Source organism: Oncorhynchus kisutch, linkage group LG23 (genome assembly GCF_002021735.2).
Source record: "Oncorhynchus kisutch isolate 150728-3 linkage group LG23, Okis_V2, whole genome shotgun sequence".
Lineage (NCBI taxonomy): Eukaryota > Metazoa > Chordata > Actinopteri > Salmoniformes > Salmonidae > Oncorhynchus > Oncorhynchus kisutch.
The window spans coordinates 3,460,400-3,485,130 of NC_034196.2; the positions used below are offsets into that span (position 1 = coordinate 3,460,400).

The 24,731-nt window shown below is 42.4% G+C and overlaps 1 protein-coding gene across 1 annotated transcript in view; it reads left to right on the top strand.

Moving 5' to 3' along the window:
• itga1 (integrin, alpha 1) overlaps positions 1 to 23,685 on the top strand; it is a 108,335-nt gene extending 84,650 nt beyond the window's left edge. Inside the window, exons 13-30 of the mRNA XM_031802717.1 lie at positions 950 to 1,093; positions 1,373 to 1,633; positions 1,916 to 2,046; positions 3,182 to 3,357; positions 3,600 to 3,745; positions 6,372 to 6,479; positions 8,016 to 8,092; positions 8,269 to 8,395; positions 13,253 to 13,333; positions 15,014 to 15,090; positions 16,723 to 16,812; positions 16,914 to 17,022; positions 19,039 to 19,152; positions 19,354 to 19,458; positions 19,548 to 19,652; positions 19,759 to 19,854; positions 19,954 to 20,067; positions 20,573 to 23,685. Of these exons, the coding sequence (XP_031658577.1) occupies positions 950 to 1,093; positions 1,373 to 1,633; positions 1,916 to 2,046; positions 3,182 to 3,357; positions 3,600 to 3,745; positions 6,372 to 6,479; positions 8,016 to 8,092; positions 8,269 to 8,395; positions 13,253 to 13,333; positions 15,014 to 15,090; positions 16,723 to 16,812; positions 16,914 to 17,022; positions 19,039 to 19,152; positions 19,354 to 19,458; positions 19,548 to 19,652; positions 19,759 to 19,854; positions 19,954 to 20,067; positions 20,573 to 20,632 (2,121 nt within the window). The 3' untranslated portion in view covers positions 20,633 to 23,685. The remainder of the gene's footprint in view (positions 1 to 949; positions 1,094 to 1,372; positions 1,634 to 1,915; positions 2,047 to 3,181; positions 3,358 to 3,599; positions 3,746 to 6,371; positions 6,480 to 8,015; positions 8,093 to 8,268; positions 8,396 to 13,252; positions 13,334 to 15,013; positions 15,091 to 16,722; positions 16,813 to 16,913; positions 17,023 to 19,038; positions 19,153 to 19,353; positions 19,459 to 19,547; positions 19,653 to 19,758; positions 19,855 to 19,953; positions 20,068 to 20,572) is intronic.
• The last annotated feature ends 1,046 nt before the right edge of the window (positions 23,686 to 24,731 follow it).

Consider the following 24,731-nt stretch of genomic DNA (forward strand, 5'->3'; position numbering starts at 1 on the left):
GGGTTAATGTGGTTAGACACAGCGGGTTAATGTGGTTAGACACAGCGGGTTAATGTGGTTAGACATGGGTTAATGTGGTTAGACACAGCGGGTTAATATGGTTAGACACAGCGGGTTAATATGGTTAGACACAGCGGGTTAATGTGGTTAGACACAGCGGGTTAATATGGTTAGACACAGCGGGTTAATATGGTTAGACACAGCGGGTTAATATGGTTAGACACAGCGGGTTAATGTGGTTAGACACAGCGGGTTAATATGGTTAGACACAGCGGGTTAATATGGTTAGACACAGCGGGTTAATGTGGTTAGACACAGCGGGTTAATGTGGTTAGACACAGCGGGTTAATGTGGTTAGACACAGCGGGTTAATGTGGTTAGACACAGCGGGTTAATGTGGTTAGACATGGGTTAATGTGGTTAGACACAGCGGGTTAATATGGTTAGACATGGGTTAATGTGGTTAGACACAGCGGGTTAATGTGGTTAGACATGGGTTAATGTGGTTAGACACAGCGGGTTAATATGGTTAGACATGGGTTAATGTGGTTAGACACAGCGGGTTAATATGGTTAGACATGGGTTAATGTGGTTAGACACAGCGGGTTAATGTGGTTAGACACAGCGGGTTAATGTGGTTAGACACAGCGGGTTAATGTGGTTAGACACAGCGGGTTAATGTGGTTAGACACAGCGGGTTACATCTTTGGTATGAATTAGATAGAAATGAGATACATGCAAAGAGTTCACTTATGTCAAGGCATTAGATCATGCAGTATTTCTACTTTATTTTGAGCATGGAATTGAGAAGAGGCCAAGTAAAGGTGTATATTAAAGCTTGTATTTGGATTTACGGTTGAGTGGTTATAATGTCGTTTGACCCATGGACTATATAATCCAGGATTAGAAGTTCCACGCCCGTTCTATGGCTCCTGTCTGTCTCCTGTAGATTGGCTCCTACTTTGGCAGCGTTCTCCAGACGGTGGATGTTGACCAGGACTCGTACACAGACATCCTGCTGGTGGGGGCTCCTATGTACATGGGCCCAGAGAGGGAGGAACAGGGGCAGGTGTACGTCTTCAAACTCAATGAGGTGTGTGGTGCACTGTGTGTGTCTTTGACCAGTCATCGTAAATGAAGTTCAATCAAAAATGCATTTCCGTGAAGGTTAATAAGTGAATGTAACTATCTAGTTGGAGATCAGACTTCGGGGATGTTTGTCTGTTACAATACAAAGTCTCATTAGAAAAAAAGATGGCATTGGATTAGAACAAGGGTCTGATGATGCTCAAACATTTGTCCCCCCCCTTGCTTCCTTCTTTCTCTCTCTCCCTCTCCCTCTCCCTCTCTCTCCATCACCCTACACCTCCAGAAGGGCATGTTTGAGCACCAGGCCACGCTGAAGCCGGACAACCAGACGTGTTGTACCTCGGCCCACTCCCATGGCTGCACCAACGTTCGCAAGAATGACCCGTGTGGCGCCCGTTTCGGCACCGCCATCGCCGAGGTCAGCGACCTGGACCTGGACGGGAACCGGGACGTGGCCATAGGGGCACCGTTCGAGAATGACCACAGAGGAGCAGTCTACATCTACCACGGAGCCAAGAAGACGATCAAGGAGAAATACGTCCAGGTGAAGAAAGAAAAGGCCAGGTGGTCAGGCTGTTCCCCGTCTGTGGAGTCTGGTGTCACCAGAAGTCAAAGGCCGGGCTCATTCTAATGGCAGGAATGGAACACATGTGAACCATAACCTCAGATTTCTCCCTCCACCAGCCACCACTGGTCCTCATCTGTAATCAATGTGTGGGATAGGGGTTTGTGGATGGACACTCTGCAGTAAATATGCAGTTACAATAGATACCATAGAAGTATTCCTGTTCGACCTCTGAATGTGTGTGTGCTGGTGTGGTTTCAGCGTATCCCAGGTCCTGGAGACGGGGTGAAGACTAAGTTCTTTGGCCAGTCAATCCATGGAGTCATGGACCTGAACGGAGATGGAATCATAGACGTTACCATCGGAGGTCTGGGAGGCGCTTCTCTGTTCTGGTGAGTGTTCAGTGCCTCTGCGTTTAGAGTCAAAACATAAAATTCATGCCGCACTCACTCTAGCACTCCACTTGAACTGTTAGTAATAGCAGTAACCTCATATCTCACACAACTGTATTATTATATCTTTAGCTCATCTATCAAAGACTGTCACTCTGGTTTACACAGCTGTGTCCCTCTCGGGATTTGAACCAACAACCCCCTCCTCTCTATGTTCAAACCCCCTGGCCCTCCTCTCCTCATAGAGTTCATGGAGCTGAACCCTCTTCACTCCTTTTCTCCCATCTCATATAACAGAGTTGAGCTCTCTACACACCACAGGGCCCCCATCCAGGGATCCCTCACACCCACTCAGTTTCTGCTGGAACGAGCCTAGCTGACCGGGGTTGACCAGGGCTGTGTGAAAAACTCCAAATCCCAGCAGGCAAAGATAAAAAAAAATGATTTGGCAGCTCTTCCTCCTGGGCTCTTGGACCTCTGCTTAACAGAGCGGGGCTGTAGACTGTTGGAGTGTCACTCCCTAATTCCAGAGCGTCCATGGCAGTGGACGCTAACTGTGGCGCTAACAGTTTGATACTGCAGCTGTAGAACTCAGTTACGCCACGGAAACCAGTGACCTTCGTCATAATGGATTCCTTTGTAGAGATGCCATGGGCCCGCGATGTGGTTTAGAGCGCGGTCGCAAACCTCTTTTCATGGAAGACATGAATAGTGTGTTTCATATGTTCTATTTGGGGAAATTTACTTAAAGGAATGGAAGCAGTTTTCCTTTGTTGGAAACGTGTATTAATTAAGTTTAATTCACAGGTCATTCACTTTTGTAACTTGAATGTGCCAGTTCCATGTGCTAATGCCGTGTTCAAAACAACTGGGAACTGGGAAATCTCCAAGTTGGGAACTCGGGCCTCTTTCTAGAGCTCTGACTTTCCCACCTGAAGATCACTGACGTTATTATGTTTCCCGAGTTCCCAGGTGCCGTGTTCAAAACAACTGGGAACTGGGAAATCTCCAAGTCTGGAACTCGGGCCTCTTTCTAGAGCTCTGACTTTCCCACCTGAAGATCACTGACGTCATGATGTTTCCCGAGTTCCCAGGTGTTTTTGAACGCTGCAGAAATCTGCTGTTTGTCATCCAGGTCCAAGGATGTTGCTGAGCTTTATGCCAACATGACCTTTGACCCGAGCAAGATCAACCTCCAGCAGCCCTCTAAAGGCTGCATGTTGGGCGGGAGGGAAACTGTGTGTGTGAAGACCAGGGTCTGCTTTAGCTACAGCGTCAAGTCTGAGAAGGATGACACTAACTCGGGCACAGGTGAGAGTCTGATCAACCCCTTTCCTTTCATACAGTATGTTAACATGTTTACAGTGTAAACCTCCTTCAATAATATGCAGCGAATTAAAGCGGACTCTCGATAAGAACAGTAAAAAGGAGTCAAATAGAAAGCTTTCATTTTGAGGTTGCTGTAGCTAACCCTAACCAGGATTTATAGAAAAACTAGGCATTTTGGGAAGGTTTTGCAACCCTAATCATGACTGTTGTTTGTTGTGTTTCAGCCATTAAGTACAGCCTGACGCTGGACTCTCTGAGGGCGAAGTCGAGGGCTGCGTTTGTCAACATAGACGAGAAAAGTGAGAGGAAGGCCCAGGCCACCGCCAAGATCATAGACAATCTGTGTGTGGAGCATTTATTTGCCATGAAGGCAAGTAAATCCTTCCTCACCCAGCCTGGTCCACATGGGGAGAGAGGATAACAGCCCCATAGAAAAAAACACCTGTTCTTACATAGTTTAGTAGAACATTGCTAAATGGGTTACTGGCTGCAGATTTTGAACTAGAGAGGGGAAATGGGCTTCAGTTTGTAATTCTGATGGTGTCAGATAAAGCGCAGTGAAAGACAAGTGCCTTACCGTAATCAGCCTGGTTCCAGAACTTTTTATGCTTTATAGCCAACTCGTATCAACTATCATATGTTTGACATGATAATGACCATTACATTTGGGCAAAACAGCACAAACAGATTTGGGCCCAGCCTAAAGGACCATTAGTATCTCAGTGGGCCATTAGTATCTCAGTAGACCTCCTCAAGAGACTGGCTAGTGGATGTAGTGGATGGATGTATAGTATGGAGCCTAGTTGCTCTGGTATTTATTCAATGTAGGACAACCTGGCCTCAAAGACGTAACCTATTGAACGTGAGTCTGTGATTCGCCTATGTTACACTCTTAGAAAAAAAGAGTTCCAGAAGGGTTCTTCGGCTGACCCCATAGGAAAACCCTTATCGGTTCCAGGTAGAACTTTTTTGGTTCCAGGTTGGAACCCAAAAGGGTTCTACCTGCAACCAAAAATAGTTTTTCGAAGGGTTTTCTTTTGGGGAAAGCCGAAGAACCCTTTAAGGTAGATAGAAAAAAAGCTGCCAAGAGTGTACATTTGGTATGGTTACATAAGAAGGAAGGTCACTTAAGTCAAAAATGAAAGGAAGGAAGTTGGTCGGGGAGGATGGACGTGTGGGCGTGTAAAAGTCTAGTAACCCAAAGGTTGCGTGTTCGAGTCACATCACAGACAACTTTTGTATTTTAGCTAGTTAGCTACTTTGCAACTACTTAGCATGTTAGCTAATCCTTTCCCTAACCCCTAACCCTAACTCATAACCCTAATCCCTAACCTAGCTAATGTTAGCCACTAAGCTAACGTTAACCACAACAAAGTGGAATTTGGAACATATCATACGTTTTGCAAATTCATAACTTATTGTACGAATTGCAATTCGTAACATATCATACAATTTGTAATTTGTAACATATTATACGAAATGGTGGGAGACAGTTTACATTTACTGTGTTACGTCTATCCCTGAGTCCAGGTTGGGTAGGAACGCTCTTAACATGAAAGTGGAGAAATATCTCCCTCCCTTGATCAAAGGGAAAACAACCACTTTTACAAAAGGCACATTACTGTACATACAAACATTTCAGTTTAAAGGGCGCCCAAAAATAGATTCACTTTACATTGATTGTTAATTGTTCTATTGGTTGTTTTGTATCAGATAGTTGTACATTATACGGTTTTAGTGAGGAGACCAGATGAAAAGAGAGCTTTTAAATGACAGAAGACCTTGACTGTAATGGGAACCAGAACCGGCGCTTTACTGATCAAAGCAAGGTGAAGAGAATGCCCTGACGATGACTATTAAACTACCCGCAGGACCTCTGAGAGAGAGAGAGGTGGAGAGAGAGGTGGAGAGAGTTAGAGAGAGAGCGAGAGGAGGGAGAAAGAGAAAGCGGATGAGATAGAGAGACGGGTAGAGAGGCATATTTGAGAGAGGAGAGGAGTTTGAAAGAGAGACAAAAGAAAAGAGAGAGAGAATGAGGGAGAGCTGGTGGATGGTTGGAGGGTGCCGATAGAATTACAGGAAATGAAAACTCTCCGCTGTCAGGAAGGGGGTCGCTAAAATGTTTTGAATGCAAGTTGTTGGGGGGGGGGTCCCACTTAGGGCCACCCAAAAGGCTAGGTTCAGCTCTGACTGTATATGTGGGTATGGATGTGGGTACACAGACCTGCTAGTCTACTGCGGCCCGTCATGATGCGTTCAGATTTTTGGTGGCTCCCACCCCCATCAAAGTTGCCCATCCCTGCTCTAGTGCATACAGTATCTTCAGTGGAGGAGGAGAGAGAGAGTGTGGAGTGACACACACCGCGTTCGATTCGGTTTTTAGCAGCCGGTGAAGGGCAGGAGGTATGTTTGTAAATTAATTTGATGAAGCTACGTAGCCTCTTGTTTCCTTCTTGATGAATACATAAACCAAAAAAGATTTAGTTGTTTCTCTGTAATACTAACTGTAATACTAGCCACCTAGCAATTGGATGAAGTTAGCTTTAGCTAGCCAGATAGATAGGTTCCCAATCTCCCAAACTCATAACTAGCCACCAAGCCATTTCAGGCTATCGCTCAAGTTAGATTAGCTTGTCTAACTATTTTAGCTGACATGCCTGCTGGAAATGTTGCTAAACTTTAGAAATGATAATTAAAATGACAGTTGAACAGGTATAAAGAGGTATACTTAGATAACCTATGCAGAGAAACAGACATATATATATATATATATATATATTTTTTTTTACATAGAATGAGGCATAACGATTATGTCTCTAGCTTACAGGTAAAGCTGTTTCAGATGTTTGAAAAATGCCAAATTATCCCTGATTCTCCAACCACCACCCCTCCCTCTCTCCCTCCTCACCTACATCACCTCCCGCTCTAAAATAAATGGTGCATGATGCCCCTGGATACATTGTACATGTAATTACATAAGCCCCTCCTCCCTTTAGGCTAAATTGGACTTCAGAGACCCAATCATGGTCTCCCTGGAGTTTGGCCTGGCTGAGGACACGGGTCCCGTCCTGGATGGAGATCTACCAACGTCACTTAACAAAACGGTAAAATAAACCACACTGCGCCAGATTTAACACACACACACACACACACACACACACACACACACACACACACACACACACACACACACACACACACACACACACACACACACACACACACACCAGTAACTTTTGTCTTGCCATGAATTTGTATACCTTGGCTTGCTTCCCTCTTTAGCCACTAGAGGCCCTCACTGTGCACACATTCCTACCTTACTGATTGGATTATACCTCAGCTATCACATAATACAGTGGTGAATATGCAATGTGTGAGCAGAGAAGTCAGTAATCAGTACTTTACACAGTCATGCAGTCATGCTCTCTGCAGCACTTATCATCAGCAACAGCTGTCCTCCATCCATCACTAGTTCATATAAGAGGCTTATGAGCTTTAAAACACTGACAGGCAGTTGTCCTGTTTCCATAGTGGCGCTCCCACACACACATAGTTCTTATGAGCTATTTGCCAGACGGACGGAGAGCCAAAACATGTGGCTGGAGAATAACGCGGTGGTAGAACAGGGATTCCTTGAAGCCTCAAATTCCTCAACACACAACAGAGTGCGATTACATCCAAGTTACATGTCTGTTTAGTAAAGTTAGCACGTGCTCACTGGTTCTCAGGCCTGAGTTCTCATGCTATCAAACACACCGCACCACTCTCAGTACAACCAGAGAGGAAGCGGCGAAGTGAGAGGGTCCACTCCCGTCAACATCTGTTCACACAGGAATACAGCGATAAGCAGACCGATAAGCAAACCGATAAACTGACCGATAAACTGACCGATAAGTTGACCGATAAACTGACCGATAAACTGACTGATAAACTGACCGATAAACTGACCGATAAGCTGACCGATAAACTGACCGATAAGCTGACCGATAAGCTGACCGATAAGCTGACCGATAAGCTGACTGATAAGCTGACCACTTGCCTTCCCGTCTTTGGGACGACTACTATTATTAGAGCAGAGACAATACCATCTCGTCAACCACAGGAGGTTGGTGGCCCCTTAATTAGGGAGGACGGGCTGGTGGTAGTGACTGGAGCGAAATTAGTTTCCATGTGTTTGATGCCATTCCATTCGCTCCTTTCCAGATATTTTTATGAGCCGTCCTCCCCTCAGCAGCCTCCACTGTTATATACAGTGTTTCTGGTACAACATGCTACTCAGGGTCATGGAGGATGCTCTTCTGTTACACTAGAGGAGTGTGCCCTCACCATACAGTAACAGGACGTGGTGTTGGAACAAATACACGAGTGCACACACACACACACACATAGTTATCACACGAAAGCGCTACGTTTGCCCTAAGACATTGTATAAAATCCCAGATTGTCATTCTTGGGAGCAGACTCTTGATCAAATGTTAGGCATGCATTTCACTATTTCAGTCAAAAGCAAACAAGAACAGAGACAATTCACTGTCTCTTGACGCAACTACTAAGCAAGTGAATTCGTTTTTGACTGCTTTCTTGCTAGTTCTGTCTTGTACATGTTTTGTATTTCTTGTAACCATGCACATGTCATTCAGATTCCTTTGGTGGACTGTGGGACCGATGACAAGTGCATAGCTGACCTATCGCTGAAGGCTGTGCCAAGTATACAAAGGTATTATCACAATGATTGTATTCCTTCAGTCCATCAAACTGTAAACAGTTATGTGACAGTTCAGTAGCAGTTATGTTGCCCTTGAATTGTACTTTGGCGCCCCCTTGTGTTGCTTCAGTTGAAATGTCCAAATTACATTTACCCTGCTACGGTAGTAACTTTCCTACTCTTTGCAGTCTTGTGATTAAAGCGAACAAGGAGAAGTTCCACGTTCTGATCACCACTAGAAACAGCAAAGACAATGCGTACAACACCAAAGTTATGCTGAGCTTTACTGAAAACATAAACTACGTCAAGGTCGAGGTGAGGTTCCTCGCTGTCTTTATAACAGTGTCATTTTATATATATATATATATATATTCACCTTTATTTAACCAGGTAGGCTAGTTGAGAACACCTTTATTTAACCAGGTAGGCTAGTTGAGAACACCTTTATTTAACCAGGTAGGCTAGTTGAGAACACCTTTATTTAACCAGGTGGGCTAGTTGAGAACACCTTTATTTAACCAGGTAGGCTAGTTGAGAACACCTTTATTTAACCAGGTAGGCTAGTTGAGAACACCTTTATTTAACCAGGTAGGCTAGTTGAGAACACCTTTATTTAACCAGGTAGGCTAGTTGAGAACACCTTTATTTAACCAGGTAGGCTAGTTGAGAACACCTTTATTTAACCAGGTAGGCAGGGTGAGAACACCTTTATTTAACCAGGTAGGCTAGTTGAGAACACCTTTATTTAACCAGGTAGGCTAGTTGAGAACACCTTTATTTAACCAGGTGGGCTAGTTGAGAACACCTTTATTTAACCAGGTAGGCTAGTTGAGAACACCTTTATTTAACCAGGTAGGCTAGTTGAGAACACCTTTATTTAACCAGGTGGGCTAGTTGAGAACACCTTTATTTAACCAGGTAGGCTAGTTGAGAACACCTTTATTTAACCAGGTAGGCTAGTTGAGAACACCTTTATTTAACCAGGTGGGCTAGTTGAGAACACCTTTATTTAACCAGGTAGGCTAGTTGAGAACACCTTTATTTAACCAGGTAGGCTAGTTGAGAACACCTTTATTTAACCAGGTGGGCTAGTTGAGAACACCTTTATTTAACCAGGTAGGCTAGTTGAGAACACCTTTATTTAACCAGGTAGGCTAGTTGAGAACACCTTTATTTAACCAGGTGGGCTAGTTGAGAACACCTTTATTTAACCAGGTAGGCTAGTTGAGAACACCTTTATTTAACCAGGTAGGCTAGTTGAGAACACCTTTATTTAACCAGGTAGGCTAGTTGAGAACACCTTTATTTAACCAGGTGGGCTAGTTGAGAACACCTTTATTTAACCAGGTAGGCTAGTTGAGAACACCTTTATTTAACCAGGTAGGCTAGTTGAGAACACCTTTATTTAACCAGGTAGGCTAGTTGAGAACACCTTTATTTAACCAGGTAGGCTAGTTGAGAACACCTTTATTTAACCAGGTAGGCCAGTTGAGAACACCTTTATTTAACCAGGTAGGCTAGTTGAGAACACCTTTATTTAACCAGGTAGGCTAGTTGAGAACACCTTTATTTAACCAGGTAGGCTAGTTGAGAACACCTTTATTTAACCAGGTAGGCTAGTTGAGAACACCTTTATTTAACCAGGTAGGCTAGTTGAGAACACCTTTATTTAACCAGGTAGGCTAGTTGAGAACACCTTTATTTAACCAGGTAGGCTAGTTGAGAACACCTTTATTTAACCAGGTAGGCTAGTTGAGAACACCTTTATTTAACCAGGTAGGCTAGTTGAGAACACCTTTATTTAACCAGGTGGGCTAGTTGAGAACACCTTTATTTAACCAGGTAGGCTAGTTGAGAACACCTTTATTTAACCAGGTAGGCTAGTTGAGAACACCTTTATTTAACCAGGTAGGCTAGTTGAGAACACCTTTATTTAACCAGGTAGGCTAGTTGAGAACACCTTTATTTAACCAGGTAGGCTAGTTGAGAACACCTTTATTTAACCAGGTAGGCTAGTTGAGAACACCTTTATTTAACCAGGTAGGCCAGTTGAGAACACCTTTATTTAACCAGGTAGGCTAGTTGAGAACACCTTTATTTAACCAGGTAGGCTAGTTGAGAACACCTTTATTTAACCAGGTAGGCTAGTTGAGAACACCTTTATTTAACCAGGTAGGCTAGTTGAGAACACCTTTATTTAACCAGGTAGGCCAGTTGAGAACACCTTTATTTAACCAGGTAGGCTAGTTGAGAACACCTTTATTTAACCAGGTAGGCTAGTTGAGAACACCTTTATTTAACCAGGTAGGCTAGTTGAGAACACCTTTATTTAACCAGGTGGGCTAGTTGAGAACACCTTTATTTAACCAGGTAGGCTAGTTGAGAACACCTTTATTTAACCAGGTAGGCTAGTTGAGAACACCTTTATTTAACCAGGTAGGCTAGTTGAGAACACCTTTATTTAACCAGGTAGGCTAGTTGAGAACACCTTTATTTAACCAGGTAGGCTAGTTGAGAACACCTTTATTTAACCAGGTAGGCAGGGTGAGAACACCTTTATTTAACCAGGTAGGCTAGTTGAGAACACCTTTATTTAACCAGGTAGGCTAGTTGAGAACACCTTTATTTAACCAGGTGGGCTAGTTGAGAACACCTTTATTTAACCAGGTAGGCTAGTTGAGAACACCTTTATTTAACCAGGTAGGCTAGTTGAGAACACCTTTATTTAACCAGGTGGGCTAGTTGAGAACACCTTTATTTAACCAGGTAGGCTAGTTGAGAACACCTTTATTTAACCAGGTAGGCTAGTTGAGAACACCTTTATTTAACCAGGTGGGCTAGTTGAGAACACCTTTATTTAACCAGGTAGGCTAGTTGAGAACACCTTTATTTAACCAGGTAGGCTAGTTGAGAACACCTTTATTTAACCAGGTGGGCTAGTTGAGAACACCTTTATTTAACCAGGTAGGCTAGTTGAGAACACCTTTATTTAACCAGGTAGGCTAGTTGAGAACACCTTTATTTAACCAGGTGGGCTAGTTGAGAACACCTTTATTTAACCAGGTAGGCTAGTTGAGAACACCTTTATTTAACCAGGTAGGCTAGTTGAGAACACCTTTATTTAACCAGGTAGGCTAGTTGAGAACACCTTTATTTAACCAGGTGGGCTAGTTGAGAACACCTTTATTTAACCAGGTAGGCTAGTTGAGAACACCTTTATTTAACCAGGTAGGCTAGTTGAGAACACCTTTATTTAACCAGGTAGGCTAGTTGAGAACACCTTTATTTAACCAGGTAGGCTAGTTGAGAACACCTTTATTTAACCAGGTAGGCCAGTTGAGAACACCTTTATTTAACCAGGTAGGCTAGTTGAGAACACCTTTATTTAACCAGGTAGGCTAGTTGAGAACACCTTTATTTAACCAGGTAGGCTAGTTGAGAACACCTTTATTTAACCAGGTAGGCTAGTTGAGAACACCTTTATTTAACCAGGTAGGCTAGTTGAGAACACCTTTATTTAACCAGGTAGGCTAGTTGAGAACACCTTTATTTAACCAGGTAGGCTAGTTGAGAACACCTTTATTTAACCAGGTAGGCTAGTTGAGAACACCTTTATTTAACCAGGTAGGCTAGTTGAGAACACCTTTATTTAACCAGGTAGGCTAGTTGAGAACACCTTTATTTAACCAGGTGGGCTAGTTGAGAACACCTTTATTTAACCAGGTAGGCTAGTTGAGAACACCTTTATTTAACCAGGTAGGCTAGTTGAGAACACCTTTATTTAACCAGGTAGGCTAGTTGAGAACACCTTTATTTAACCAGGTAGGCTAGTTGAGAACACCTTTATTTAACCAGGTAGGCTAGTTGAGAACACCTTTATTTAACCAGGTAGGCTAGTTGAGAACACCTTTATTTAACCAGGTAGGCCAGTTGAGAACACCTTTATTTAACCAGGTAGGCTAGTTGAGAACACCTTTATTTAACCAGGTAGGCTAGTTGAGAACACCTTTATTTAACCAGGTAGGCTAGTTGAGAACACCTTTATTTAACCAGGTAGGCTAGTTGAGAACACCTTTATTTAACCAGGTAGGCCAGTTGAGAACACCTTTATTTAACCAGGTAGGCTAGTTGAGAACACCTTTATTTAACCAGGTAGGCTAGTTGAGAACACCTTTATTTAACCAGGTAGGCTAGTTGAGAACACCTTTATTTAACCAGGTAGGTCAGTTGAGAACACCTTTATTTAACCAGGTAGGCTAGTTGAGAACACCTTTATTTAATCAGGTAGGCTAGTTGAGAACACCTTTATTTAACCAGGTGGGCTAGTTGAGAACACCTTTATTTAACCAGGTAGGCTAGTTGAGAACACCTTTATTTAACCAGGTGGGCTAGTTGAGAACACCTTTATTTAACCAGGTAGGCTAGTTGAGAACACCTTTATTTAACCAGGTGGGCTAGTTGAGAACACCTTTATTTAACCAGGTAGGCTAGTTGAGAACAAGTTCTCATTTGCAACTGCGACCTGGCCAAGATAAAGCATAGCAGTTCGACACATACAACAGCATAGAGTTACACATGGAATAAACAAAACATACAGTCAATAATACAGTAGAACAAAAGAAAACAAAACGTCTATATACAGTGAGTGCAAATGAGGTAAGATAAGGGAGTTAAGGCAATAAATAGGCCATGGTGGTGAAGCAATTACAATATAGCAATTAAACAGACAAATCACGCTACAAGCAAAATACTTAAAACAATAAAATGACAAGAGTAACTCGATCATTGCATTTACTTGATAGCTACCTACACAAATAGCTAGCTAGAACAAAGTGTTAATAAGATAAATTCATTTAAAAAGATTAAAAGCAATACAAATAAGTGTGCAGAAGATGAATGTGCAAGTAGAGATACTGGGGGTGCAAAGGAGAAAGATAAATAAATAAATACAGTATGGGGATGAGGTAGTTGTATGGGCTGTTTACAGATGGGCTATGTACAGGTGCAGTGATCTGTGAGCTGCTCTGACAGCTGGTGCTTAAAGCTAGTGAGGGAGATATGAGATATGATTTTTGCAGTTCGTTCAACTTCTACTGTCTTGAACATCCAAATTTCATTTCACAGTCATAATTTCTGTCAGTATGTTTTGACATCTCTCCCTTTACTCCGCAGCCCAAAGAAAAAGACTGTAGTCTAAATAATACCAAAGTTGAGTGTGCTGTGGGATATCCATTCCTCAAAAGCAATGTAGAGGTAAGTCGTTTCTTTGTTATTATATATTTATAAAGAAATATATCTCTTTTTTTATTGATTAAACATTTTTAGGGGGTAGATCAGCTTTAATATATATATTGCAGATAGATTGTAGCTTCCATCAATGTAATTGTCTTCATCATTTCCAATCCTCCATAGACACCTACACATTCAAGGGTTTTTCTTTACTATTTTCTACATTGTAGAATAATAGTGAATACATGATAACTATGAAATAACACATATGGAATCATGTAGTAACCAAAATGGTGTTAAACAAATCAAAATATATTTTGGGGATTCTTCAATGTAGCCACCGTTTGCCTTGATGACAGCTTTGCACTCTCTTGGCATTCTCTCAACCAGCTTCATGAGGAATGCTTTTCTAACAGTCTTGAAGGAGTTCCTACATATGCTGAGCACTTGTTGGCTGCTTTTCCTTCCCTCGGCAGTCCAACTCGTCCTAAACCCTCTCAATTGGGTTGAGATCGAGTGATTGTGGAGGCCAGGTCACCTGATGCAGCAGTCCATCGCTCTCCTTCTTGGTTAAATAATCCTTACACAGCCTGGAGGTGTGTTGGGTCATTGTCCTGTTGAAAAACAAATTATAGTCCCACTAAGCGCAAACCAGATGGGATGGTGTATCGCTGCAGAAGGCTGTGGTAGCAATGCTGGTTAAGTGTGCCTTAAATTCTAAATAAATCACAGACAGCAAAGCACCCCCACACCATCACACCACCTCCTCCATGCTTCACGGTGGGAACCACACACGCGGAGATCATCCATTCACCTATTCTGCATCTCACAAAGACATGGCGGTTGGAAACTCATCAGACCAATCAAGTCTCTTCTTATTATTAGTGTCCTTTAGTAGTGGTTTCTTTGCAGAAATTCCACCATGAATGCCTGATTGACACAGTTGATGTTGAGATGTTGTGTCTGTTACTTGAACTCTGTGAAGCATTTATTTGGTCTGCAATTTCTGAGGCTGTTAAGTCTAATTAACTTATATTCTGCAGCAGAGGTAACTCTGGGTCTTCCTTTCCTGTGGCGGTCCTCATGAGAGCCAGTTTCATCATAGCGCTTGACTGTTTTTGAAAAGTTCTGGAAATGTTCCGCATTGACTGACCTTCGTGTCTTAAAGTAATGATGGACTGTTGTTTCTCTTTGCTTATTTGAGCTGTTCTTGCCATAATATGGACCTGGTCTTTTAGCAAATAGGGCTATCTTCTGTATACCACCCGACCTGGTCAGAACACAACTGATTGGCTCAAACGCATTAAGAAGGAAAGAAATTCCACAAGTTAACTTTTAACAAGGCACACCTGTTAATTGAAATGCATGAAGCTGGTTGAGAGAATACCAGGAGTGTGCAAAGCTGTCATCAAGGCAGGGTGGCTACTTTGGAGAATCTCAAATATAACATTTATTTTTATTTGCATAACAATTTTGGTTACTACATGATTCCATGTGTTATTTCATAGTTTTGATGTCTTCACTATTATTCTACAATGTAGAAAAAAAAACCTTGAATGAGTAGGTGTATCCAAACTTTTGACTGGGACTGTATATATAAGACAATCCTTTCAAAATTTTGCAATAATACATATCTATGCTCATACCATTAGACTCACTATGGACTTCAGGCCGCTGATGTGTCTGCTTGTTCTCTCTCTGCAGGAGGTCTTTAAGATCCTGTTTGAAGTCAACCCTGCACATATCTGGAAGGAAATTCAGATCAACGTAACTGCAACCAGGTACAGTAAGCCATGGTGTCACACTAAATCTAAACGACAACAGAAAATACACGAGCGATCAAAGAAGTATCGTAATGTCAATATTCTAATGGCTTTCCCCTTACTACAGTGATCAAAGAAGTATCGTAATGTCAATATTCTAATGGCTTTCCCCTTCCTACAGTGATCAAAGAAGTATCGTAATGTCAATATTCTAATGGCTTTCCCCTTCCTACAGTGACAGCGACGAAGTATCGTAATGTCAATATTCTAATGGCTTTCCCCTTCCTACAGTGATCAAAGAAGTATCGTAATGTCAATATTCTAATGGCTTTCCCCTTCCTACAGTGACAGCGACGAAGTATCGTAATGTCAATATTCTAATGGCTTTCCCCTTCCTACAGTGATCAAAGAAGTATCGTAATGTCAATATTCTAATGGCTTTCCCCTTACTACAGCGATCAAAGAAGTATCGTAATGTCAATATTCTAATGGCTTTCCCCTTACTACAGTGATCAAAGAAGTATCGTATATTCTAATGGCTTTCCCCTTACTACAGTGATCAAAGAAGTATCGTAATGTCAATATTCTAATGGCTTTCCCCTTCCTACAGTGACAGCGACGAAGTGTCGTAATGTCAATATTCTAATGGCTTTCCCCTTCCTACAGTGACAGCGACGAAGTGTCGTAATGTCAATATTCTAATGGCTTTCCCCTTCCTACAGTGACAGCGACGAAGTATCGTAATGTCAATATTCTAATGGCTTTCCCCTTACTACAGTGATCAAAGAAGTATCATAATGTCAATATTCTAATGGCTTTCCCCTTACTACAGTGATCAAAGAAGTATCGTAATGTCAATATTCTAATGGCTTTCCCCTTCCTACAGTGACAGCGACGAAGTATCGTAATGTCAATATTCTAATGGCTTTCCCCTTCCTACAGCGATCAAAGAAGTATCGTAATGTCAATATTCTAATGGCTTTCCCCTTACTACAGTGATCAAAGAAGTATCGTAATGTCAATATTCTAATGGCTTTCCCCTTACTACAGTGATCAAAGAAGTATCGTAATGTCAATATTCTAATGGCTTTCCCCTTCCTACAGTGATCAAAGAAGTATCGTAATGTCAATATTCTAATGGCTTTCCCCTTACTACAGTGATCAAAGAAGTATCGTAATGTCAATATTCTAATGGCTTTCCCCTTCCTACAGTGACAGCGACGAAGTATCGTAATGTCAATATTCTAATGGCTTTCCCCTTCCTACAGCGATCAAAGAAGTATCGTAATGTCAATATTCTAATGGCTTTCCCCTTACTACAGTGATCAAAGAAGTATCGTAATGTCAATATTCTAATGGCTTTCCCCTTACTACAGTGACAGCGACGAAGTGTCGTAATGTCAATATTCTAATGGCTTTCCCCTTCCTACAGTGACAGCGACGAAGTGTCGTAATGTCAATATTCTAATGGCTTTCCCCTTCCTACAGCGATCAAAGAAGTATCGTAATGTCAATATTCTAATGGCTTTCCCCTTCCTACAGTGATCAAAGAAGTATCGTAATGTCAATATTCTAATGGCTTTCCCCTTACTACAGTGATCAAAGAAGTATCGTAATGTCAATATTCTAATGGCTTTTCCCTTACTACAGTGACAGCGACGAAGTGAACAGCACCCTTTTTGATAACTCGGTGAAAATCTCCATCCCTGTGAAGTACGAGGCTGGACTTAGATTCACAGCGTGAGTACAGACAGCGCCTGCAACACATGCAGCGCATTCTTATTTGCACAGGTTCCAAAAAAAAAAAATCTGTCTCCTTTCCTCATTCCTCCGTCTCTCAGTGACAGGCACATGAAGGAGGACCACATCATAGTGAAAGAGGGAGAGCAGCACCCTAGGGTCTTCAACGGCACCAGTGTGATAGGAGAAGAGGTCAAGATCAGCTACACGGTAAGACATGCGGCACCAGTCCAAAGTCTGAACACACCGACGCATTCCAGAGTTTTTCTTGATCTTTACTATGCCAGGAGTGGGCAAAGCTGTCATCAAGGCAAAAAGAAGAAATTTGAAGAATCTCAAATATATTTTGGATCTTTTCACACTTTTTTTGGTTACTACATGATTCCATGTGTGTTATTTCATAGTTTCGATGTCTTCACTATTCTACAATGTAGGAAATTGTCCAAATGAAGATAATCCCTTGAATGCGTAGGTGTGTCCAAACCTTTGACTGGTACTGTACATACATACAGTATCATCCCAGTTATACACTAGTGAGACCTGGTTAGTCAGAGTCTAGTGAGACCTGGTTAGTCAGAGTCTAGTGAGACCTGGTTAGTCAGAGTCTAGTGAGACCTGGTTAGTCAGAGTCTAGTGAGACCTGGTTAGTCAGAGTCTAGTGAGACCTGGTTAGTCAGAGTCTAGTGAGACCTGGTTAGTCAGAGTCTGGTGAGACCTGGTTAGTCAGAGTCTGGTGAGACCTGGTTAGTCAGAGTCTGGTGAGACCTGGTTAGTCAGAGTCTGGGGAGACCTGGTTAGTCAGAGTCTGGGGAGACCTGGTTAGTCAGAGTCTGGGGAGACCTGGTTAGTCAGAGTCTGGGGAGACCTGGTTAGTCAGAGTCTGGGGAGACCTGGTTAGTCAGAGTCTGGGGAGACCTGGTTAGTCAGAGTCTGGGGAGACCTGGTTAGTCAGAGTCTGGGGAGAGACTAATACCTTTTTAGATATGGGAAAGTGGTGTGCCTGAAAAAGTAAGACATCTCTTACCAATATGTACCACGGTACTACTATGTACCTTGGTATTACATCTATTTATCACTTATTACCGTGGTATTGCATCATTTGTAAAACGGTATAGATCTGAATCATGGAAATGTACCATGATTTGAAGTATGACCTAAATAACACCATGGTGTTGCCTTTACCATGGTATACATGTGGATGATGGAAATGTTCCATGATTTGAAGTATGCCGGTACTGCCATGCACCTAAATAACACCATGGTGTTGCCTTTACCATGGTATAGATGTGGATGATGGAACCACCTTGTTTCATACTATAGTGAGACCAGGTTAGTCAGAGTGCCCTGAGTCTGGTTAGAGACTAAGACTTGGTTAGATATGGCCAGGTGGTGCCCAAAAGTAAGACACGTATTCTGAGTTGCCTCAGCTTTTGAAGAAATTAAAATGTGATTCAATTGTGACTGAAAGACCTGTGGCGCAGTGGTTAAGGGTGCTGTACTGCAGCAAGCCTAGTTATAGGCTATGGCCGTCTAGTTATAGGCTATGGCCTTGTTTGAGCGACGATCTGTATAGCCTGTAGGCCTTGTTTGAGCGACGATCTGTATAGCCTGTAGGTCTTTTTTGAGCGACGATCTGTATAGCCTGTAGGCCTTGTTTGAGCGGCGATCTGTATAGCCTGTAGGCCTTGTTTGAGCGGCGATCTGTATAGCCTGTAGGCCTTGTTTGAGCGGCGATCTGTATAGCCTGTAGGCCTTGTTTGAGCGACGATCTGTATAGCCTGTAGGCCTTGTTTGAGCGACGATCTGTATAGCCTGTAGGCCTTGTTTGAGCGACGATCTGTATAGCCTGTAGACCTTGTTTGAGCGACGATCTGTATAGCCTGTAGGCCTTGTTTGCTGTCTGCATGGCGTGGTCGCATACAGCACTTTGAATTCATGCCGACTTTTTGCAAGTAAATGGGCTACAACAGCACACACACTCACAACCACACACACTCACAACCACACACTTGAGTGTTGATCATTGATCATGCAGATATCAGAGCAGAGAAGACAGATTCAGATGTACGTATTCTTTAACAGCTCCATCACGCTGCTCATAGAAATCATTCATTACAATTGACCAGTTTCTAAACATCATTTATCCCCTGAAACGAGAATGAGTTTGGGTGGGGCAAATCTCGGTGAACCCGGCTCCCGCTATTAAACCGTATCTCTAACCTCCAGATTAATCGGGATGTGGAAATGGCGACTCCTCCTCTGAAGCTAAGGGTGAAGTACCCGTACCTCTCACCCAGAGAGAACATCCTGCTTTACCTGACTCGTGTCACCTCCTCACAGGTAAGGCCTCTCTCTCTCTCCCTGTGGTACATGTGCTGTAGCATAGAGGGAGACTCTGCACAGGGTTCTCTGCTGGTCAACAGATAATCACACTGTGAAGTCAACCAGACGGCAGAATTTTTGTGGTGTGGATCAACTCGATCCAATGTGATGGATTGACTGATGGTTGATTTGTCGGTGGATCTTGTCTGTCTCCCACAGGATGTGAGATGCCATGCCGGCCATCTGATTAACCCTTTAAAGATCAACCACAACAATGTCCACACTCTCAACCTTAAAAAAGAGACCCTCAGTGACTTCCTGGTGGTGAGTCAACAATGTGTGTGTGTGTGTGTGTGTGTGTGTGCGTCTGCGCTTGTGCGTGTGTCTCACAGTGTGTATCCTCTTCTTTGCAGGGCTGTAAGGACCACCCATGTGAGTCATTTGACTGCTCCATCCCTCACGTCAACAACAGCCAGGTCAATGTTACCTTCAGGGTGTGGAAGCCCACCTTTATCAAAGTGAGTATAATGGAGTGATCGATTGATTGATTGAATGAAAGATTGAATGATTGTGTTTTTTGACTGATTCTGATTCACTCATCTGATTCAATTCTTTGCTGAGCAGGCAGAGTTCACCAGCCTTCATATGATAGTTCATGCCACCCTGGAGAACCAGAACACGGATCTCTTCATGTTGAGCACCGCGAATAACGCCAGAGATGTGAGAGCAATGACCTATACATTGTCATGCGATTTGAGGCGTTTGCTTGTCCTTTTTGTTGGTTTTCTGGGCCGTGTAACACTCTCGTTTCTATCTCAGGTGAAGATCCAGGTGTCTAAAGAGGCTTTGGGAGGTATACCGCTGTGGATCATTATAGTCAGTATCCTAATAGGACTTCTCATTCTGGCACTGGTCATCATCGCCCTATGGAAGGTATGTGGGTGTTCACGACCTTCTGTCTGCTTGTGTCAATCGGGAAGAGATAACATAGCACAGGCGTGCATTATAGAGAGGTTCAACATGTGTGACCATGTGTGCAATACACTTTCAAATCCATTCTAATCCATTTCCATTCTAATCCATTTCCATTCTAATCCATTTCCATTCTAATCCATTTCCATTCTAATCCATTTCCATTCTAATCCATTTCCATTCTAATCCATTTCCATTCTAATCCATTTCCATTCTAATCCATTTCCATTCTAATCCATTTCCATTCTAATCCATTTCCATTCTAATCCATTTCCATTCTAATCCATTTCCATTCTAATCCATTTCCATTCTAATCCATTTCCATTCTAATCCATTTCCATTCTAATCCATTTCCATTCTAATCCATTTCCATTCTAATCCATTTCCATTCTAATCCAAATCAAACTTCAGACTTGGATTGAATTGGGTTGTGATTCCATGTTTTCTCCTTTGCTCTGTTTACCAGGCTGGATTTTTCAAAAGAAAATCCATGGAGGATATGGAGAAGGAGGACATGAAGAATTAACCCTTCCCACCACCCTGTAGGTCTGTCTGTGCCCCACTGTCTTTAGGTCTGTTATCAGGTCAGTGAGAGGAGATACCGTGGGAAATACCAACCCATTCACCTGAATGCCATCAGGTCAGAGGAAAAGCCAGAGTTTATCTATGGTTCTGCACCAACCTATTCACCTGAAAGTGATATGGCCCATCTATATGAACAACATGGTCTACCAGACATAATAACAACTTGGTCCGGGTTCAGTGGAAAGAGAAGCCTTGGGAAACATTGAACTTGTACACTGTGGTCTTCCGTCTATCCAACTTGGGTACCAAGACCTGGACCTTAAGGACCTAAGCTAGAAGAGACATCAGAAGACCTAGATGTCTGGCATCCTGACTCAGAACTGATCATATGATGCCACAACCTTATCAGCTTTATTACAACAGAACAAAACATTCTCAGGTTTACTTAGAACATCCCAATGCCACTAAAAACACCCCAGACTATGGCATTAAACCAAAGTTGCCCAAGTCCACGTGACCTCTGGTGGGTTTGCACAGACAATCTGCAGTGGGTTCGAATCCTGTGTCCTAGTTGTTTGATACATTTGCAAAATGTTCTAGTCTTACAAGCTCAGTCTTTAAGTTCGATTGTTGTTGTATGTTTTACCAAAATGTTCCTCCGAGTAGTAAAGAGGTGTATCCCACCAAAAGAATATATTCTTTATAAAAGAAGAGGAGGAATAGATGCTATTGACATAAATACTTTCATTTATCTTGTCACGACATGGGGGTAGAGAATTTACAGATTGCACCTTTACAGTATTAGGAAACCTTTTGATTCTGCTGTTAATGTAAGTGAATGTAAAGCTTCTACATAAAGTTGTTTGCAACAATTCCTAGAATTGAAGCTAAAACGGACATAAATCCAGCATGCATCAAGAAGGCCCTACACTCTTAGAAAAAAAGGGTTCCAAAAGAGTTCTTTGCAGAGGGAGAGGGTTTTTACCAAGAACCATTTTTGATCAGAAGAACCCTTTTCGGAAGTCAAGGGTTATTTGTAAGGCAAAGGGTTCTACCTAGAAACTTTAACATGCTAAGAACCAGAAGAAAGGCAAGAAGGGTTGTACATAGAGCCATATATAGTATTTCCCAGCATGCAGCATATATTGTTTTACTGTAGTATCTCTGTTTTTGCATGTACATTGATTGGCTAATACATTTTATGCTACACAAAGATACATAACATACTGTTTTCTAAACTGATCCAATCTGTTGGATTCGTTACTTAGATGGTTGTTCCAGTTTAGATGACTGAGGAAGTCTCAGTAATCAGACTTCCCCTCCCTGGCAGTCATTCTGAATGCAGGTTGGGGCTGATTTAATAATTCCACTTGTTGGCTATCCTAACTCTGGCTGGATTCCAATAGGAATTACACATCACTTTGCAAGCCAGCATAATGTGACTTGCAGGCCTGATGTGGCATGTAAACCAGGAGATTCCTAACACCACTGTGTTCTGGTATAACTAGGCCCTTAAAGAAAGGCCTTATGATATATGTAATATATTGTCATAAATAATTAAAGGTGAAGGCTAATAAGGCTGGTGGAACCATTCATAAAGTGTATTAGGAAGAACCCTACAAAGATAAAAGGAAGAACCTTTAGATGATGATGATAAAACGGTTCTTGGTAGAACCATATACAGGAGGTTCTTTGCAAAGGATTCTACCCAGCACCGAAAGGGGTTCCCCTATGGGGACAAACTGAAGAACCTGTATGGTTCTACTTAGCACCTTTTTTCTAAGAGTGTATGTGTCAGTAATAGAGAGAAAATAACTCATTTGCTCCAATGTTTCTCAGGTGCTACGTACTGTATGATAGTATGGTGATAGTATAATGAGTATGTTCGGCCTTAATAATATGGAGTATATGGAGCTTTGACATCATCTGAATTAGATAAAACAAACAAACGTAGTATTTTAAAATAAAAATATTGGTCTTAGATTTTGATCGAAAATCGAAATGTCCAACAAAATGTGCATTGGAACTAGATTCATTTAGCCTCCATCCGCTAAGATTTTAGTTTTTTGCCTCCCCTTTCTTTTCTGTCTTGTCTTATTTTGGGAGATTGATTCGTGAGGTAGCCTACAGTTACCCAGAAAGCCTCTCAGTGGAGTGTAACCTGATTCCTGATGTCTTCATTTGACAGTAGGGCCGAACAAAAATACTTTTGTCATGAAGACTGTCAAAATCGGGGAAACTTGGGCGATTGACAGTCACATACTGGGGGTGATTTGACAGCCTATGACGGACCGGTAGAGGTTTGAAATCACCCTCACCATGTGACACTCGTGAATGTGAGTTGCATCCCCCACTCCTTTTGATATTTATGCACCTTGGCTTATTCTCCTCCTGAATCTATCTGCATTTTGTTCCCATATTTTGCATACGTTGCATTGTATATAAGAGACACTCATCACTTTTGAAAGCACAAGTAATAAAGATCAAATGTCTGTCCAATGTGTAAGATCATGTTAACACAGCGATCCTCCATCCTGTCCCCTTCTGGAGAACGTATTTGTCACAGCTCGGCGGTGATGGAGTCAGCCGATGAAGATTTGATTACGGATGAGTTGAATCAGTAACCGTACTCTGAAACCCAGAACCAAATTTGTGTGTGCCGACCAGCTTCTCGATTTGACATTTAATAACATTCATGTTAACAGTCTGTCTCAAGGGGTTGTTGTATCAGGTGTGATGGCACTAAGGTTGCATAACAACCTGCATTACTTTGACTCTCCAGGAGCAGGTTTGAGGATCACTGATCTATCGTCTCAGTCCACTTTGACCGAGGGAGGGAGGGAGGGAGGGTGGGATGGAGGGAGGGGGCTGAGCTTGCATCTGACTGATATGGTCCAGTCATACACACTGCTGTGAAATGTCCACTTAATGCACTGGTTTGTCATACTGTATGTACTCTCATTAGCACAGATTTGAAAGCATTTAGAAAGCATTGCACATGTTGTCAAGGATCTTATGCAGAAAAATAATAAAACCTTGTTTTGTAATGTTGGACATCAATGGCGTAAGTCATGCCATAAAGCTAACATTGTATAATTGTAGGCTATAGCGGGTGAGTTAGTTGTGTTTGTGCGTAAGTGCCACGTTTCGTGTGTATGTTTGCGTGAGTTTTTGCTGTGTGCTAAGAAGTCAACGTTTTCTCTCTGAAGGGCAGGCAGCAAGCAGACAGGTTGCTCATGCGTTTGGGATTAGTGTACACGTCAGTTAATCCTTTTAGCTGGATCTTGTTCACAGTCTGTGGGCAGTCTGGGCAATGCAGGCATACTGACCCCATTACACACACAGGATGGGCTTCATGGTTTCAGATTGAAAGGAAAGGGGCAAGGCAGCTTCCATTATGATTATGCTTGTGTGTTCTAGGTGTTTGTGTCTTATAAAGAACATAACTAAAGACAGACAGACAGACAGACACCCACAGTTTGTGTTTTCATCCTCCAGGAATTCATGACCATATTATTGTGAAACCTGCCACTTCACTGTAAATGCGGAGAGCTGTAGTTCTGTTTAATTGATCTCAGTCTCGGGTCAGGTATATAACACCACATGGGTATTATTTGGGGATCTGTGGTGTGAGACAGAGAGAGAGAGAGAACCCTGACCACCGCTCTGCCTCGGAGTTCCGTAATACTGTTGACTATGTCTCTCAACCTCTTTTGACGTGAAGTGGGAAGACCAACAGTGTGTTCAACGAATAATATCTTAAACACATTGTAAACAACACCCGTATTATCTCAGAAGGGTAGCTCCGAGGGTACTGTATCAGTACCTGTCCTAGGATCAAACCCATGGGTCAGAATATTACTGTAGTGCAGCTGGTATTGTCTCTTGGTATGTCAGTTGCTGTACAGGATTGTAACGAACACACCCTGATACTCAGGTCCAAACAAGTTTGGAGAAATATGTTCACATTTACTACCTGACCGAATAGTAGGATACTTTTTGAGAGCTTGAGGAAATGGTGTATAGTCTTTCAGGGAGGTAACTATGAATGGACGGGGGTCAGGGGCAGGGTGGGCTTGAGTAACAAATAGTCCTCTGTC